Here is a 21,037-nt window from a genome sequence, read left to right as displayed (position 1 = left end):
ACTCCAACCATGTTCCTGGAGGCTACCCTCCTGTAGGTATTCACTCTAACCCTGTTCCTGGAGAGCTGACCTCCTGTAGGTTTCACTCCAACCCTGTTCCTGGAGAGCTACCCTCCTGTAGGTTTTAACTCCAACCCCGTTCCTGGAGAGCTGACCTCCTGTAGGTTTTCACTCCAACCCTGTTCCTGGAGAGCTGACCTCCTGTAGGTTTTCACTCTAACCCTGTTCCTGGAGATCTGACCTCCTGTAGGTTTTCACTCTAACCCTGTTCCTGGAGAGCTGACCTCCTGTAGGTTTTCACTCCAACCCCAAACCCAGTTCTAACTAATCAGATCCAGCATATCATCCAGCTAATTACTAGAATCAAGTGCACTACATTAGGGTTGGAGTAAAACTCTGCAGGAGGGTTTCTCTCCAGGAACAGGGTTGGAGTTAAAACCTACAGGAGGGTCTCTCTCCAGGAACAGGGTTGAGTTAAAACCTACATGAGGGTCTCTCTCCAATAACAGGGTTGGAGTAAAACCCCAGGAGGGTTTCTCTCCAGGAACAGGGTTGGAGTAAAACCTACAGGAGGGTCTCTCTCCAAGAACTGGTTGGAGTTAAACCTGGAGGGTCTCTCTCCAAGAACTGGGTTGGAGTTAAAACCTACAGGAGGGTCTCTCTCCAGAACTGGGTTGGAGTAAAACCTACAGGAGGGTCTCTCTCCAAGAACTGGGTTGGAGTAAAACCTACAGGAGGGTCTCTCTCCAAGAACTGGGTTGAAGTTAAAACCTACAGGAGGGTCTCTCCAGGAACGGGTTGGAGTAAAACTCTACAGGAGGGTCTCTCTCCAGGAACACAGGGTTGGAGTTAAAACCTACAGGAGGGTTTCTCTCCAAGAACTGGGTTGGAGTTAAAACCTACAGGAGGGTCTCTCTCCAAGAACTGGGTTGGAGTAAAACCTACAGGAGGGTCTCTCTCCAAGAACTGGGTTGGAGTAAAACCTACAGGAGGGTCTCTCTCCAAGAACTGGGTTGAAGTTAAAACCTACAGGAGGGTCTCTCTCCAGGAACGTGGTTGGAGTAAAACTCTACAGGAGGGTCTCTCTCCAGGAACAGGGTTGGAGTTAAAACCTACAGGAGGGTTTCTCTCCAGGAACAGGGATGGAGTTAAAACCTACAGGAGGGTTTCTCTCCAGGAACAGGGTTGGAGTTAAAGCCCGTAAAACAGTATCTCTCCAGGAACAGGGTGGAGTTAAAACCTACAGGAGGGTTTCTCTCCAGGAACAGGGATGGAGTTAAAACCTACAGGAGGGTTTCTCTCCAGGAACAGGGATGGAGTTAAAACCTACAGGAGGGTTTCTCTCCAGGAACAGGGGTTGGTGATCCCTGGTGTAGTGTATTTTATGATATTTTCCTATTGACTGTCTCCATGCGTACGTTCTACTTTCCAGTCACATACAGTATATGTCTTTCCGCCCTCGAGACCCTTCCTACTGTAACTCTCACTTGACTGTCTCCGTGGTATGTTCTGTAGGTACGACCATCCCCCAGCTCCTGAACAGCACCTCCAACAACATCTACCTGACCTTCCAGTCCGACATCAGTGTGTCTGCAGCAGGCTTTCACCTGGAGTATACAGGTATGAAGAGATACACCTAGCTATAGGCTGGTCCTAGATCAGGTGTAATCTGGAGTATACTGGTATGAAGAGAGACACACCCAGCTATAGGCTGGTCCTAGATCAGGTGTAATCTGAAGTATACTGGTATGAAGAGAGACACACCCAGCTATAGGCTGGTCCTAGATCAGGTGTAATCTGGAGTATACTGGTATGAAGAGACACACCCAGCCATAGGCTGGTTCCGAGATCTGTATGTGCTTTAGCCAAGTCCTCTGACTTTCAGTGTCTTCTATTTTGTATCCTTATTTTACCAGGTAAATTGACTGAGAACACATTTTCGCTTTACCGCAATGACCTGGGGAAAAGATCAAGGGGAGATGAATGAGCCAATTGTAAACTGGGGATGATTAGGTGACCGTGATGGTATGAGGGTCAGATTGTGAATTTATCCAGGACACCGGGGTCAACAACCCTACTCTGACGATAAGTTACCCTGGGATTTTTAGTGACCACAGAGAGTCAGGACACTCGTTTAACATCCCATCTGAAAGGACGACACCCTACAGGGCAATGTCCCCAATCACTGTCCTGGGGCATTGGGATTATATACACTATACAGTGCCTTGCAAAAGTATTCATCCCCCTTGGCGTTTGTCCTGTTTTGTTGCATTACAACCTTTAATTGAAATGGACTTTTTATTTGGATTTAATGTAATGGACAAACACAAAATTGTTTCAATTGGTGAAGTGAAATGTAAAAAAATATGTTTAAAAAATAAATAATAATAATAAAATGTAAAAGTGGATATGTATTCACCCCCTTCGCCATGAAGCCCTTAAATACGATCTGGTGCAACCAATTACCTTCAGAAGTCACATCATTAGTTTAATAAAGTCCACCTGTGTGCAATCTAAGTGTCACATGACAGTAAATATACATCCTGTTCCGAAAGGCCCCAGAGTCTGTAACGCCACTAATCTTAATTTATTTATTTTTTCCCTTTATTTAACTTGGCAAGTCAGTTAAGAACACATTTTTATTTTCAATGACGGCCTGGGAACAGTGGGTTAACTGGTCTAGGAACAGTGGGTTAACTGGTCTAGGAACAGTGGGTTAACTGCCTGTTCAGGGGCAGAACGACAGATTTGTACCTTGTCAGCTCGGGGATTTCAAATTGCAACCTTCCGGTTACTAGTCCAACGCTCTAACCACTAGGTTACCCTGCCGCACCATTAAATCCACTAAGCAAGGGGCACCACCAAGCAAGCGGAACCATGAAGACCAAGGAGTTCAAGGGCAAAGATGTGGAGAAGTACAGATCAGGGTTGGGTTATTAAAAAATATCAGAAACTTTGAACATCCTACGGAACACCATTAAATCCATTATTAAAAAATGGAAAGAATATGGCACTACAACAAACCTGCCAAGAGAGGGCCGCCCACCAAAACTCACGGACCAGGCAAGGAGGGCATTAAATCAGAGAGGCAACAAAGAGACCAAAGATAACCCTGATGGAGCTGCAGATCTCCACAGCAGAGGTTGGAGTATCTGTCCATAGGACCACTTTAAGCCGTACACTCCACAGAGCTGGACTTTACAGAAGAGTGGCCAGAAAAAAGCCATTGCTTAAAGAAAGAAATAAGCAAACGCATTTGATGTTCACCAAAAGGCATGTGGGAGACTCCCCAAACATATTGAAGAAGGTACACTGGTCAGATGAGACTAAAATTGAGCCTTTTGGCTATCAAGGAAAATGCTATTTCTGGCGCAAACCCAACACCTCTCATCACCCCGAGAACCCCATCCCCACAGTGATGTGGGAGCCCAGACCTCAATCCAATTGAGAATCTGTGGTATGACTTAAAGATTGCTGTACACCAGCGGAACCCATCCAACTTGAAGGAGCTGGAGCAGTTTTGTCTTCAAGAATGGGCAAAAATCACAGTGGATTGATGTGCCAAACATATAGAGACATACTCCAAGATACTTGCAGCTGTAATTGCTGCACAAGTTGGCTCTACAAAGTATTGACTCTGTGGGGGGGTTTCAGTTTTTCTTTCTTGTTTGTTTCACAATAAAATATATAGTTTGCATCTTCAAAGTGTTAGGCCTGTTGCGTGAATCAAATTATACGAACCCCCAAAAAATATATTTGAATTCCAGGTTGTAAGGCAACAAAATTAGGAAAAATGCCAAGGGGGGTGAAAACTGTCTGAGTGGGAACTGTAACACTCTGACCACCGGTCTCCCACTAACACCAGCCACTGTCCTCAACATCTGTCTCTCTGTCTCCCACTAACACCAGCCACTGTCCTCAACATCTGTCTGTCTCCCACTAACACCAGCCACTGTCCTCAACATCTGTCTCTCTGTCTCCCATTAACACCAGCCACTGTCCTCAACATCTGTCTCTCTGTCTCCCACTAACACCAGCCACTGTCCTCAACATCTGTCTGTCTGTCTCTCTGTCTCCCACTAACACCAGCCACTGTCCTCAACATCTGTCTCTCTGTCTCCCACTAACACCAGCCACTGTCCTCAACATCTGTCTCTCTGTCTCCCACTAACACCAGCCACTGTCCTCAACATCTGTCTGTCTGTCTCTCTGTCTCCCATTAACACCAGCCACTGTCCTCAACATCTGTCTCTCTGTCTCTCTGTCTCCCACTAACACCAGCCACTGTCCTCAACATCTGTCTCTCTGTCTCTCTGTCTCCCACTAACACCAGCCACTGTCCTCAACATCTGTCTCTCTGTCTCCCACTAACACCAGCCACTGTCCTCAACATCTGTCTCTCTGTCTCCCATTAACACCAGCCACTGTCCTCAACATCTGTCTCTCTGTCTCCCATTAACACCAGCCACTGTCCTCAACATCTGTCTGTCTGTCTCCCATTAACACCAGCCACTGTCCTCAACATCTGTCTCTCTGTCTCCCATTAACACCAGCCACTGTCCTCAACATCTGTCTGTCTGTCTCCCATTAACACCAGCCACTGTCCTCAACATCTGTCTCTCTGTCTCCCATTAACACCAGTCACTGTCCTCAACATCTGTCTCTCTGTCTCCCATTAACACCAGCCACTGTCCTCAACATCTGTCTCTCTGTCTCCCATTAACACCAGCCACTGTCTCCCACAACATCTCACCACATCTCACCACAGCCCCAATCGGCCCGTCTCAGTCTCTCAGCACCTCTAAACCTGTATACCACTCCCCCACTGTCTACCACCTGTAGAGATCAGCATATATTATAACGCTCTCAGCAAGTCTACTCCACGCTCTCCTCAGCCTCTGTCCTGTCTGTCTCTCAGTGGGTTGTTCTATCACTAACCCTGTCTGTCTCTCAGTGGGTTGTTCTATCACTAACCCTGTCTGTCTCTCAGTGGGTTGTTATATCACTAACCCTGTATGTCTCTCAGTGGGTTGTTCTATCACTAACGCTGTCTGTCTCTCAGTGGGTTGTTCTATCACTAACGCTGTCTGTCTCTCAGTGGGTTGTTCTATCACTAACCCTGTCTGTCTCTCAGTGGGTTGTTCTATCACTAACCCTGTCTGTCTCTCAGTGGGTTGTTCTATCACTAACCCTGTCTGTCTCTCAGTGGGTTGTTCTATCACTAACCCTGTCTGTCTCTCAGTGGGTTGTTCTATCACTAACAATCACTCTCTTCACCCCTCTCCCACATCAATCTCTTCAGCGAATCAGTCTCCTCAGCCCTCTCCCACATCAATCTCTTCACCCTCTCACCCCATACTTAAAGCAGCATGTTACCACTCTCCCCCACATGCCCAACACTCTCCACACCAAGACTACCAGGAGTAGGAATATCCATATATAACAGCCTGCTGAGATGATGGATGGCATTGTGTTCTGAACACCTTCTGAACTCTTTATTTCTGTTCACCACTCATAGTCTCTCACCACTATGTGTACCACACACAGACTCCATCTCCACTCCACTCATCCTTCTACTCAGTATTCCTATATGGTGTTATAACTACCTATCATCTCTCAGTCGGTGGTCCTTCTGTGGCTCAGTTGGTAGAGCATGGCGCTTGTAACGCCAGGGTAGTGGGTTCCATTCCCGGGACCACCCATACGTAGAATGTATGCACACATGACTGTAAGTCGCTTTGGATAAAAGCGTCAGCTAAATGGCATATATTATTATTATTATAGTATTCCTATAAGGAGTGTTATAACTACCTATCATCTCTCAGTATTCCTATAAGGAGTGTTATAACTACCTATCATCTCTCAGTATCCCTATAAGGAGTGTTATAATGACCTATCATCTCTCAGTATCCCTATAAGGAGTGTTATAACTACCTATCATCTCTCAGTATCCCTATAAGGAGTGTTATAACGACCTATCATCTCTCAGTATCCCTATAAGGAGTGTTATAACGACCTATCATCTCTCAGTATCCCTATAAGGAGTTAACTACCGGTTCCTTACTGTATTCTACTGTTTTGAATGGTTTGTGTTTTGTTTCTATGTTACATTTTGTTGTACAGGGTTAGTGAATGTTCCTGTACTGATCTTGATTTGCAGACAAGTGATTGCTATTTCCACGGTGTGTTTTGACTCTGTCCTAAGCACTAGGTTTGGATTCATGCCCAGAACCTCAGCCTCCTCAACGGTGTCAATGTGGGCCAGCGCTTCACTGTGGGGACATGGTTTCCAACAGTCATCAAGGCTACTGTCTGAAGGTGAGTACACACACACATTGTGTCCAACACGCACACACACACGCACACACACGCACACACGCACACACACACACACACACACACACACACACACACACACACACACACACACACACACACACACACACACACACACACACACACACACACACACACACACACACACACACACACACTCGCTCTGTTACCTTCAGGTGGGTTTTGGTTTTGCTAGGGCGGTGCAGGGTGGGCCAGTGGTGGATGGACCAACATTTACTAGGCATCTGCCCTTTGGTGCAGAAGGTTTCCGGATTGAATCCAGCAATAGAAACTTAACTCAACTTAACTCAATGTAACCATAACTCAATGTAACTTAACTCAATGTAACTTAACTCAATGTAACTTAACTCAATGTAACTTAACTCAATGTAACTTAACTCCAACTCAATGCTAACTGGTTGTAACTCAATGTAACTTCAACTCAATGTAACATTAACTTAACTCAATGTAACTTAACTCAACTTACTCAATGTAACTCAACTTAACTTAACTCAATGTAACTTAACTCAATGTAACTTAACTCAATGTATGTAACTTAACTCCAACTTAACTCAATGTAACTTAACTCAACTGTAACTTAACTCAATGTAACTCCAATGTAACTTAACTCAACTTTACTCAATGTAACTTTACTCAATGTAACTTAACTCAATGTAACTTAACTTAACTCAATGTAACTTAACTAACTCAATGTAAACCAACTCAATGTAATACTGGTTGTGTCCAACTCCAACTCAATGTAACTTAACTCAATGTAACTTAACTCAATGTAACTTAACTCAATGTAACTTAACTCAATGTAACTTAACTTAACTCCAACTTTACTCAATGTAACTTTACTCAATGTAACTTAACTCAATGTAACTTAACTTAACTCAATGTAACTTAACTCAATGTAACTTAACTCAATGTACACTTAACTCAATGTAACTTAACTCAATGTAACTTAACTCAATGTAAACTCAACTCAATGTAACTTAACTTAACTCAACTTTACTCAATGTAACTTTACTCAATGTAACTTAACTCAATGTAACTTAACTGGTGTCCATGGGCTCTCAATGTAACTTAACTCAATGTAACTTAACTCAATGTAACTTAACTCAATGTAACTTAACTCAATGTAACACAACTCAATGTAACTTAACTTAACTCACATGTAACTTGTGTAACTCAATGTAACTGGTTAACTCAACTTTACTCAATGTAACTTAACTTAACTTAACTCAATGTAACTTAACTCAATGTAACATTAACTCAATGTAACATCCTTAACTTAACTCAATGTAACTTAACTCAATGTAACTTAACTCCACATAACTTAACTTAACTCAACTATTACAATGTAACTTTACTCAATGTAACTTAACTCAATGTAACTTAACTTAACTCAATGTAACTTAACTCAATGTAACTTAACTCAATGTAACTACTGGTAACTTAACTCAATGTAACTTAACCAAATGTACTTAACCAGCAGACATATCCAACAACTCAATGTAACAACTTAACCAACTGGTTAATTTACTCAATGTAACATTACTGGTCAATGTAACTTAACTACATAATGTAACTTAACTTAACTCAATGTAACTTAACTCAATGTAACTTAACTCAATGTAACAACTTAACTCAATGTAACTTAACTCAATGTAACTTAACTCAATGTAACTTAACTCAATGTAACTTAACTTAACTCAACTTTACTCAATGCAATGTAATAACTCAATGTAACTTAACTTAACTCAATGTAATTAACTCAATGTAACTTAACTCAATGTAACAACTCAATGTAACTTAACTCAATGTAACTTAACTTAACTTAACTCAATGTAACCAGTCCAACTCAATGTAACATTAACTTAACTCAATGCTAACTTAACTTAACTCAATGTAACTCCACATACTGGTTGTGTCCAACTTAACTCAATGTAACTTAACTTCACTCAATGTAACTTAACTCAATGTAACTACATAACTCAATATTACATACTTTGTGTCCCCAACTTAACTATAACTCAATGTAACTTAACTCAACTTAACTGGTAACTCAGCTTAACTTAACCCAACTTAACTGTCCAACTCAACTTAATTAACTCAATGTAACCAACTCAACATACTGGTTTTAAACACTTTGAATTTTGACTTTGCGAACAACTTAGAAATTTGAACATTTTTGAAAAACATAGATGAAGGTCTAATTCTGACGTGAGAGCTTGTTGGGACCCATATTCCCATACGTAGTGCACTATTTTGAGCAGGGCTCCACAGGGCTCTAGTTCACTGTAGAGGGAGTAGGGTTCCATTTGGGACATGTCTGATGTAGAGCTGCCAGTTTAGATATGCAGACCCAGGGAATACCCTGAAGGTTGAAGTGAAACACACACGCACGCACACACACACACATTCACACACACACACACACACACACACACACACACACACACACACACACACACACACACACACACACACACACACACACACATTCACACACACACACACACAACCAGTATATAGATGCTGGACACAACCAGTATGTAAATGTTGAGAATGCTTTGTGCATGTGTGTATGTACTGGTTGTGTCCATCCACAAGTGGTACTGTGTGTGGGAGTGTTTTTGTACTGGTTGTGTGTGTGTGGTTGTGTCCAGCATGGTGTGTCCACTGGTGTGTCCATTCACATACTGTGTGTGTCAGCACATACTGTGTGTCCAACATCCACATACTGTGTGTGGGAGGTTAAACTAACTGTAACAGTTTCCTGTTCCCCCACATACTTTCAGTAGATAGTGGTTGTGATAAATGTCCTGTTCCCTCTGTCAAACACGCACACTGGTTGTGTCACACACACGGTTGTGTCAAACACACACGGTTGTGTCCAAACACATACGCATGTGTCAAACACACACTGGTTGTGTCCACACGCACACACACACCACACACAAACTGGTTGTGTCACAACATGCACACACACACTGGTTGTGTCCAGCAGACAAACACACACACAGTTATTACTGTAATTAATATTATGACCAGTTACTGTAATTAATATAATTAATATTATGACCAGTTACTGTAATTAATATAATTAACATTATGACCAGTTACTATAATTAATATGGTATGACCAGTTACTATAATTAATATTATGACAAGTTACTGTAATTAATATTATGACCAAGTACTGTAATTACTATAATTAATATTATGACCAGTTACTGTAATTAATATTATGACCAGTTACAATAATGAATGTTATGACCAGTTACTATAATTAATATAATAAATATTTTGACAAGTTATTATAATAAATATTATTAACATTATGACCAGTTACTATAAATTATATTATTAATATTATGACCAAGTACTGTAATTAATATAATTAATATTATGACCAGTTACTGTAATTAATATAATTAATACTGGTTATGACCAGTTACTGTAATTAATACATATTAATATTATGACCAGATACTGTAATTAATAATATTAATATTATGACCAGTTACTGTAATTAATATTATGACCAGTTACTGTAATTAATATTAAGACCAGTTACTGTAATTCATATGTGTCCAAGACCAGTTACTATAATTAATATTAAGACCAGTTACTATAATTCATATTAAGACCAGTTACTATAATTAATATTATGACAAGTTACTATAATTAATATTATGACCAGTTACTATAATTAATATTATAACGAGTTACTATAATTAATATTATTAATATTATGTATGACCAGTTACTCTAATTCATATTATGACCAGTTACTGTAATTAATATAATTCATTTTTATGACCAGTTAAACACATCAGCAGAAACACAAACAACATCAAACATCCACATACTGGTTGTGTCCAACATCTACATACTGGTTGTGTCCAACATCTACATACTGGTTGTGTCCAACATCTACCTACTGGTTGTGTCCAACATCTACCTACTGGTTGTGTCCAACATCTACATACTGGTTGTGTCCAACATCTATATACTGGTTGTGTCCAACATCTACATACTGGTTGTGTCCAACATCTACATACTGGTTGTGTCCAACATCTATATACTGGTTGTGTCCAACATCTACATACTGGTTGTGTCCAACATCTACATACTGGTTGTGTCCAACATCTACCTACTGGTTGTGTCCAACATCTACATACTGGTTGTGTCCAACATCTACCTACTGGTTGTGTCCAACATCTATATACTGGTTGTGTCCAACATCTACATACTGGTTGTGTCCAACATCTATATACTGGTTGTGTCCAACATCCACATACTGGTTGTGTCCAACATCTACCTACTGGTTGTGTCCAACATCTACCTACTGGTTGTGTCCAACATCTATATACTGGTTGTGTCCAACATCCACATACTGGTTGTGTGTCCAACATCTACATACTGGTTGTGTCCAACATCCACATACTGGTTGTGTCCAACATCTACATACTGGTTGTGTCCAACATCCACATACTGGTTGTGTCCAACATCCACATACTGGTTGTGTCCAACATCCACATACTGGTTGTGTCCAACATCTATATACTGGTTGTGTCCAACATCTACATACTGGTTGTGTCCATCATCTACATACTGGTTGTGTCCAACATCTACCTACTGGTTGTGTCCAACATCTACCTACTGGTTGTGTCCAACATCTATATACTGGTTGTGTCCAACATCCACATACTGGTTGTGTCCAACATCTACATACTGGTTGTGTCCAACATCCACATACTGGTTGTGTCCAACATCTACATACTGGTTGTGTCCAACATCCACATACTGGTTGTGTCCAACATCCACATACTGGTTGTGTCCAACATCCACATACTGGTTGTGTCCAACATCTATATACTGGTTGTGTCCAACATCCACATACTGGTTGTGTCCAACAGCCACATACTGGTTGTGTCCAACATCTACATACTGGTTGTGTCCAACATCTACATACTGGTTGTGTCCAACATCTATATACTGGTTGTGTCCAACATCCACATACTGGTTGTGTCCAACATCCACATACTGGTTGTGTCCAACATCCACATACTGGTTGTGTCCAACATCCACATACTGGTTGTGTCCAACAGCCACATACTGGTTGTGTCCAACATCTACCTACTGGTTGTGTCCTACATCTACATACTGGTTGTGTCCAACATCTACCTACTGGTTGTGTCCAACATCTATATACTGGTTGTGTCCAGCATCTACATACTGGTTGTGTCCAACATCTACATACTGGTTGTGTCCAACATCTACCTACTGGTTGTGTCCAACATCTACATACTGGTTGTGTCCAACATCTACATACTGGTTGTGTCCAACATCTATATACTGGTTGTGTCCAACATCTACATACTGGTTGTGTCCAACATCTACCTGCTGGTTGTGTCCAACATCTACATACTGGTTGTGTCCAACATCTACCTACTGGTTGTGTCCAACATCTATATACTGGTTGTGTCCAACATCTATATACTGGTTGTGTCCAACATCTACATACTGGTTGTGTCCAACATCTATATACTGGTTGTGTCCAACATCTACCTACTGGTTGTGTCCAACATCTATATACTGGTTGTGTCCAGCATCTATATACTGGTTGTGTCCAACATCTACATACTGGTTGTGTCCAACATCTACATACTGGTTGTGTCCAACATCTATATACTGGTTGTGTCCAGCATCTACATACTGGTTGTGTCCATCATCTACATACTGGTTGTGTCCAACATTCACATACTGGTTGTGTCCAACATCTACATACTGGTTGTGTCCAACATCTACCTACTGGTTGTGTCCAACATCTATATACTGGTTGTGTCCAGCATCTATATACTGGTTGTGTCCAACATCTATATACTGGTTGTGTCCAACATCTACCTACTGGTTGTGTCCAACATCTACATACTGGTTGTGTCCAGCATCTACATACTGGTTGTGTCCAACATCTACATACTGGTTGTGTCCAAACAGCCACATACTGGTTGTGTCCAACATCTATATACTGGTTGTGTCCAACATCTACATACTGGTTGTGTCCAACATCTATATACTGGTTGTGTCCAACATCTGCATACTGGTTGTGTCCAACATCCACATACTGGTTGTGTCCAACATCTACATACTGGTTGTGTCCAACATCTACATACTGGTTGTGTCCAACATCTACATACTGGTTGTGTCCAACATCTACCTACTGGTTGTGTCCAACATCTACATACTGGTTGTGTCCAACATCTACATACTGGTTGTGTCTAACATCCACATACTGGTTGTGTCCAACATCTACATACTGGTTGTGTCCAACATCTATATACTGGTTGTGTCCAACATCTACATACTGGTTGTGTAAAACATCTACATACTGGTTGTGTTCAGCATCTACATACTGGTTGTGTCCAACATCTATATACTGGTTGTGTCCAACATCTACATACTGGTTGTGTCCAACATCTACATACTGGTTGTGTCCAAAATCTACATACTGGTTGTGTCCAACATCTACATACTGGTTGTGTCCAACATCTACATACTGGTTGTGTCCAACATCTACATACTGGTTGTGTCCAACATCTACATACTGGTTGTGTCCAACATCTACATACTGGTTGTGTCTAACATCCACATACTGGTTGTGTCCAACATCTACATACTGGTTGTGTCCAACATCTATATACTGGTTGTGTCCAACATCTACATACTGGTTGTGTCCAACAGCCACATACTGGTTGTGTCCAACATCTACATACTGGTTGTGTCCAACATCTACATACTGGTTGTGTCCAACATCTACATACTGGTTGTGTCTAACATCCACATACTGGTTGTGTCCAACATCTACATACTGGTTGTGTCCAACATCTACATACTGGTTGTGTCCAACATCTATATCCACATACTGGTTGTGTCCAACATCCACATACTGGTTGTGTCCAACATCTATATACTGGTTGTGTCTAACATCCACATACTGGTTGTGTCCAACATCTACATACTGGTTGTGTCCAACATCTACATACTGGTTGTGTCCAACATCTACATACTGGTTGTGTCCAACATCCACATACTGGTTGTGTCCAACATCTACATACTGGTTGTGTTCAACATCTACATACTGGTTGTGTCCAACATCCACATACTGGTTGTGTCCAACATCTACATACTGGTTGTGTCCAACATCTACATACTGGTTGTGTCCAACATCTACATACTGGTTGTGTCCAACATCTATATACTGGTTGTGTCCAACATCTACATACTGGTTGTGTCCAACATCTATATACTGGTTGTGTTCAACATCTACATACTGGTTGTGTCCAACATCTATATACTGGTTGTGTCCAATATCCACATACTGGTTGTGTCCAACATCTATATACTGGTTGTGTCAAACAGCCACATACTGGTTCTGTCCAACATCTCACATACTGGTTGTGTCCAACAGCCACATACTGGTTGTGTCCATCATCTATATACTGGTTGTGTCCAGCATCTACATACTGGTTGTGTCCAACATCTATATACTGGTTGTGTCCAACATCTATATACTGGTTGTGTCCAACATCTACATACTGGTTGTGTCCAACATCTACATACTGGTTGTGTCCAACATCTACATACTGGTTGTGTCCAACATCTACATACTGGTTGTGTCCAATATCCACATACAGGTTGTGTCCAACATCTACATACTGGTTGTGTCCAACATCTATATACTGGTTGTGTCCAGCATCTACATACTGGTTGTGTCCATCAGCCACATACTGGTTGTGTCCAACATCCACATACTGGTTGTGTCCAACATCCACATACTGGTTGTGTCCAATATCCACATACTGGTTGTGTCCAACATTCACATACTTGACCTTTTATTCTACAGTAGAGACCTTGAGGATAAAGATGAGGAAGGCACATTCCAACAAAACCATGTGCCAAAAATAATGTGAAAAAACCCTTTTTGACATTTTTCTCTCCTTTTGTTTTCATGGCCTTTGTTTGATATGAATCAGACATGTTTCTCCAATCCACATAGTTGTTTTCATGGCCTTTGTTTGATATGAATCAGCATTTTCAAAGGTTTCTGTGGTATTCTGTTATATTTGTTTGTTTCCTACAGGGCATCTAAATGGCACCCTATTCCAATATACAGAGCCATAGGGCCTGGTCTAAAGTAGTTGCACTACATAGGGAATAGGGTGACATAGTGCCTGGTCTAAAGTAGTGCCACTACATAGGGAGTAGGGTGCCATTTGGGGTGCATTTAATGTGCTATAGCCACATCCTACAGTGCTGAATAGATGTGTTTGTTTGCAGGGTAATGTATACATTTCCATTGTCTCTACTGCAGGGTAATGTATACATTTCCATTGTCTCTTTGGGGTAATGTATACATTTCCATTGTCTCTACTGGGGTAATGTATATATTTCCATTGTCTATTGCAGGGTAATGTATACATTTCCATTGTCTCTTTGCAGGGTAATGTATACATTTCCATTGTCTCGTGTCCAGGGTAATGTATGCATTTCCATTGTCTCTTGCAGGGTAATGTATACATTTCCATTGTCTCTTGCAGGGTAATGTATACATTTCCATTGTCTCGTGCAGGGTAATGTATACATTTCCATTGTCTCTTGCAGGGTAATGTATACATTTCCATTGTCTCTTGCAGGGTAATGTATACATTTCCATGGTCTCTCCAGGGTAATGTATACATTTCCATTGTCTCTTGCAGGGTAATGTATAAATTTCCATTGTCTCTTGCTGGGTAACATAATGTATATATTTCCATTGTCTCTTGCAGGGTAATGTATACATTTCCATTGTCTCTTGCAGGGTAATGTATACATTTCCATTGTCTTGTGCAGGGTAATGTATACATTTCCATTGTCTCTTGCATAGGGTAATGTATACATTTCCATTGTCTCTTGCCATTTGGGATGCATAATGTATAGCATCTCCATAGATGTGTCTTTTGCAGGGTAATGTATTTCCATTTCCATTGTCTCTTGCAGGGTAATGTAAACATTTCCATTGTCTCTTGCAGGGTAATGTATACATTTCCATTGTCTCTTGCAGGGTAATGTATACATTTCCATTGTCTCTGCAGGGTAATGTATACATTTCCATTGTCTCTTGCAGGGTAATGTATACATTTCCATTGTCTCTTGTAGGGTAATGTATACATTTCCATTGTCTCTTGCAGGGTAATGTATACATTTCCATTGTCTCATGCAGGGTAATGTATACATTTCCATTGTCTCTTGCAGGGTAATGTATATATTAATATTGTCTCTTGCAGGGTAATGTATACATTTCCATTGTCTCTTGCAGGGTAATGTATACATTAATATTGTCTCTTGTAGGGTAATGTATACATTAATATTGTCTCTTGCAGGGTAATGTATACATTAATATTGTCTCTTGCAGGGTAATGTATACATTAATATTTTCTCGTGCAGGGTAATGTATACAGTTGAAGTCGGAGGTTTACATACACTTAGGTCGGAGTCATTAAAACTAATTTTTCAACCACTCCACAAATTTCGTTTAGGTCGGTTAGGACATCTACTTTGTGCAAGACACAAGTTATTTTTCCAACAATTGTTTACAGACAGATTATTTCACTTATAATTCACTGTAATCACAATTCCAGTGGGTCAGAAGTTGACATACACTAAGTTGACTAAGTTGTCTTTAAACAGCTCGGAAAATTCCAGAAAATTATGTCTGGGCTTTAGAAGTTTCTGATAGGCTAATTTACATAATTTGAGTCAATTGGAGGTGTACCTGTGGATGTATTTCAAAGCCTACCTTCAAACTCAGTGCCTCTTTGCTTGACATCATTGGAAAATCTAAAGAAATCATCCAAGACCTCCAAACATTGTTGACCTCCACACGTCTGATTCATCATTGGGAGCAATTTCCAAACGCCTGAAGGTTCCACGTTCATCTGTACAAACAATGGTACGCAAGTATAAACACCATGGGACCACGCAGCCGTCATACCGCTCAGGAAGGAGACACATTCTGTCTCCTAGAGATGAACGTACTTTGGTGCGAAAAGTGCAATTCAATCACAGAACAACAGCAAAGGACCTTGTGAATATGCTGGAGGAAACATGTACAAAAGTATCTATATCCACAGTAAAACGAGTCCTGTATCGACATAACCTAAAAGGCCGCTCAGCAAGGAAGAAGCCACTGTTCCAAACCGCCATAAAAAAGCCAGACTACAGTTTGAGACTGCACATGGGGACAAAGATTGTACTTTTTGAAGAAATGTCCTCTGGTCTGATAGAACTGTTTGGTCTTAATTACCATCTTTATGTTTGGAGGAAAAGGGGAGGCTTGCAAGCCAAAGAACACCATCCCAACCGTGAAGCACGGGGGTGGCAGCATCATGTTGTGGGGTGCTTTGCTGCAGGAGGGACTGGTGCACTTCACAAAATAGATATCGTGATGAGGAAGGAAAATGATGTGGATATATTGAAGCAACATCTCAAGACATCAGTCAGGAAGTTAAAGCTTGGTCGCAAATGGGTCTTCCAAATGGACAATGATCCCAAGCATACAAAGTCAATGTATTGGAGTGGTCATCACAAACCCCTGACCTCAATCTTATAGAAAATTTGTGGGCAGAACTGAAAAAGTGTGTGCGAGCAAGGAGGCCTACAAACTACTTTCAGTTACACCAGCTCTGTCAGGAGGAATGAGCCAAAATTCACCAACTTATTGTGGGAAGCTTGTGGAAGGCTACCCGAAACGTTTGACCCAAGTTAAACTATTTAAGGGCAACGCTACCAAATACTAACTGAGTGTATGTAAACCTCTGACCCACTGGGAATGTGATGCTTAAATAAATAATTATCTCTACTATTATTCAAATAAAGTGGTGATCCTAACTGACCTGAAACAGGAATTTTACTCAGATTCAATGTCAGGAATTGTGAAAAACCGAGTTTAAATGTATTTGGTTAAGGTGTATGTAAACTTCCGACTTTAACTGTACATTTATATGTTATCTTGCAGGGTAATGTATACATTAATATTTTATCTTGCAGGGTAATGTATACATTAATATTTTATCTTGCAGGGTAATGTATACATTTATATTTTATCTTGCAGGGTAATGTATACATTAATATGTTATCTTGCAGGGTAATGTATACATTAATATTTTATCTTGCAGGGTAATGTATACATTCATATTTTTATCTTGCAGGGTAATGTATACATTAATATTTTATCTTGCAGGGTAATGTATACATTAATATTTTATCTTGCAGGGTAATGTATACATTTATATTTTATCTTGCAGGGTAATGTATACATTAATATTTTATCTTGCAGGGTAATGTATACATTAATATTTTATCTTGCAGGGTAATGTATACATGTATATTTTCTCGTGCAGGGTAATGTATACATTTTCTTTTCTCTTGCAGGGTAATGAATACATAACGTGTATGCCAGGGCCCGTCAGGGCGATGGAATTACCCCGTACCTCTGTGTTTAGGTAATGTCATCATTCTGTATATGTCCTCTTTATTATGGTAATGTTTACATGTTTACAGTATAGAAGTTCATAGTGTTCTGGGATGAGATTAACCATCCATATCTACCATCACACCTGTATGAACCATCGCAGACATTTCTGCTATCACTATGACTACGGTACCTCTTTACAATATCAATTCAGAGGAATGAAACATTTTACGTTTTGGATGTAACTGTATCTATATCCACGGCAACCAATCAGTCAGAATGTATCTATATCCACGGCAACCAATCAGTCAGAATGTATCTATATCCACGGCAACCAATCAGTCAGAATGTATCCATATCCACGGCAACCAATCAGCCAGAATTGATCCATATCCACGGCAACCAATCAGTCAGAATGTATCTATATCCACGGCAACCAATCAGTCAGAATGTATCCATATCCACGGCAACCAATCAGTCAGAATGTATCTATATCACGGCAACCAATCAGTCAGAAGTTATGGTAGGATGACTTCTAGGATTGGAGAGCAGTCCTCTCTGCTATACTGCTGATTGGTAGGATGACTTCTAGGATTGGAGAGCAGTCCTCTCTGCTATACTGCTGATTGGTAGGATGACTTCTAGGATTGGAGAGCAGTCCTCTCTGCTATACTGCTGATTGGTAGGATGACTTCTAGGATTGGAGAGCAGTACAAATGAAAAAATCAAATCAAATAAATGTTTATTGGTCACATACACATGTTGAGCAGAAGTTATTGCGGGTGTAGTGAAATGCTTATGCTTTTATCTCCAACAGTTCAGTAGTATCTAAAAATTCACAACAATACACACACATCGCAAAGTAGAAGAATGTCCGGAGTATATATTTATATATATATATATGCTTAAATGAAGGTTTAATAAAATACAAATTAAATAAATTAACATACAGTATATGCTATACATATATATGTGATTTGATGTATAGACATTATGGACTGTATGTGGATAGAATATATAGTATATCTGAAGAATACGTAGGAGAGAATAGTATATATATATATATATATATATATATAATATCTGAAGAATACGTAGGAGAGAATAGTATATATATATATATAGTATATCTGAAGAATACGTAGGAGAGAATAGTATATATATATATAGTATATCTGAAGAATACGTAGGAGAGAATAGTATATATATATATATATAGTATATCTGAAGAATACGTAGGAGAGAATAGTATATATATATATAGTATATCTGAAGAATACGAAGGAGAGAATAGTAGTATATATATATATATATAGTATATCTGAAGAATACGTAGGAGAGAATAGTATATATATATATAGTATATCTGAAGAATACGTAGGAGAGAATAGTAGTATATATATATATATATATATAGTATATCTGAAGAATACATAGGAGAGAATAGTATATATATATATATATATAGTATATCTGAAGAATACGTAGGAGAGAATAGTATATATATATATATATAGTATATCTGAAGAATACGTAGGAGAGAATAGTATATATATATATATAGTATATCTGAAGAATACGTAGGAGAGAATAGTATATATATATATATATAGTATATCTGAAGAATACGTAGGAGAGAATAGTATATATATATATATATAGTATATCTGAAGAATACGTAGGAGAGAATAGTATATATATAGTATATCTGAAGAATACGTAGGAGAGAATATATATATATATAGTATATCTGAAGAATACATAGGAGAGAATAGTATATATATATATATATAGTATATCTGAAGAATACGTAGGAGAGAATAGTATATACGTAGAGAATAGTATATATATCTGAAGAATACGTAGGAGAGAATATATATATATATATAGTATATCTGAAGAATACGTAGGAGAGAATAGTATATATATATATATATAGTATATCTGAAGAATACGTAGGAGAGAATAGTATATATATATATATATATAGTATATCTGAAGAATACGTAGGAGAGAATAGTATATATATATATATATAGTATATCTGAAGAATACGTAGGAGAGAATAGTATATATATATATATATATCTGAAGAATACGTATATATATATATATATATATAGTATATCTGAAGAATACGTAGGAGAGAATAGTATATATATATATATATATAGTATATCTGAAGAATACGTAGGAGAGAATAGTATATATATATATATAGTATATCTGAAGAATACGTAGGAGAGAATAGTATATATATATATATATAGTATATCTGAAGAATACGTAGGAGAGTAATATATATATATATATAGTATATCTGAAGAATACGTAGGAGAGAATAGTATATATATATAGTATATCTGAAGAATACGTAGGAGAGAATAGTATATATATATATATATAGTATATCTGAAGAATACGTAGGAGAGAATAGTATATATATATATATATAGTATATCTGAAGAATACGTAGGAGAGAATAGTATATATATATATATATAGTATATCTGAAGAATACGTAGGAGAGAATAGTATATATATATATATAGTATATCTGAAGAATACGTAGGAGAGAATAGTATATATATATATATATAGTATATCTGAAGAATACGTAGGAGAGAATAGTATATATATATATATATAGTATAAGAATACGTATATCTGAAGAATACGTAGGAGAGAATAGTATATATATATATAGTATATCTGAAGAATACGTAGGAGAGAATAGTATATATATATATATATAGTATATCTGAAGAATACGTAGGAGAGAATAGTATATATATATATATATAGTATATCTGAAGAATACGTAGGAGAGAATAGTATATATATATATATATAGTATATCTGAAGAATACGTAGGAGAGAATAGTATATATATATATAGTATATCTGAAGAATACGTAGGAGAGAATAGTATATATATATATATATATAGTATATCTGAAGAATACGTAGGAGAGAATAGTATATATATATATAGTATAAGAATACTGAAGAATAGTATATATATATATATATAGTATATCTGAAGAATACGTAGGAGAGAATAGTATATATATATATATATAGTATATCTGAAGAATACGTAGGAGAGAATAGTATATATATATATATATAGTATATCTGAAGAATACGTAGGAGAGAATAGTATATATATATATA

General features: G+C 38.6%; 1 protein-coding gene across 1 annotated transcript in view; it reads left to right on the top strand.

Annotated features, from left to right (window-relative positions):
• The window catches only part of LOC118382933 (CUB and sushi domain-containing protein 3-like), a gene marked incomplete at its 5' end in the record, with an annotated part of 37,381 nt that overhangs the window by 9,997 nt on the left and 6,347 nt on the right, over positions 1-21,037 (top strand). Inside the window, one exon of the mRNA XM_052507446.1 lies at positions 1,516-1,620. Coding sequence (XP_052363406.1) covers positions 1,516-1,620 — 105 coding nt within the window. The remainder of the gene's footprint in view (positions 1-1,515; positions 1,621-21,037) is intronic.

This window comes from Oncorhynchus keta, unplaced genomic scaffold (genome assembly GCF_023373465.1).
Source record: "Oncorhynchus keta strain PuntledgeMale-10-30-2019 unplaced genomic scaffold, Oket_V2 Un_contig_2959_pilon_pilon, whole genome shotgun sequence".
In the NCBI taxonomy this organism is placed as follows: domain Eukaryota; kingdom Metazoa; phylum Chordata; class Actinopteri; order Salmoniformes; family Salmonidae; genus Oncorhynchus; species Oncorhynchus keta.
Note: the sequence above shows the minus strand (reverse complement) of the source record. Positions and strands in the feature narration are given on the sequence as shown.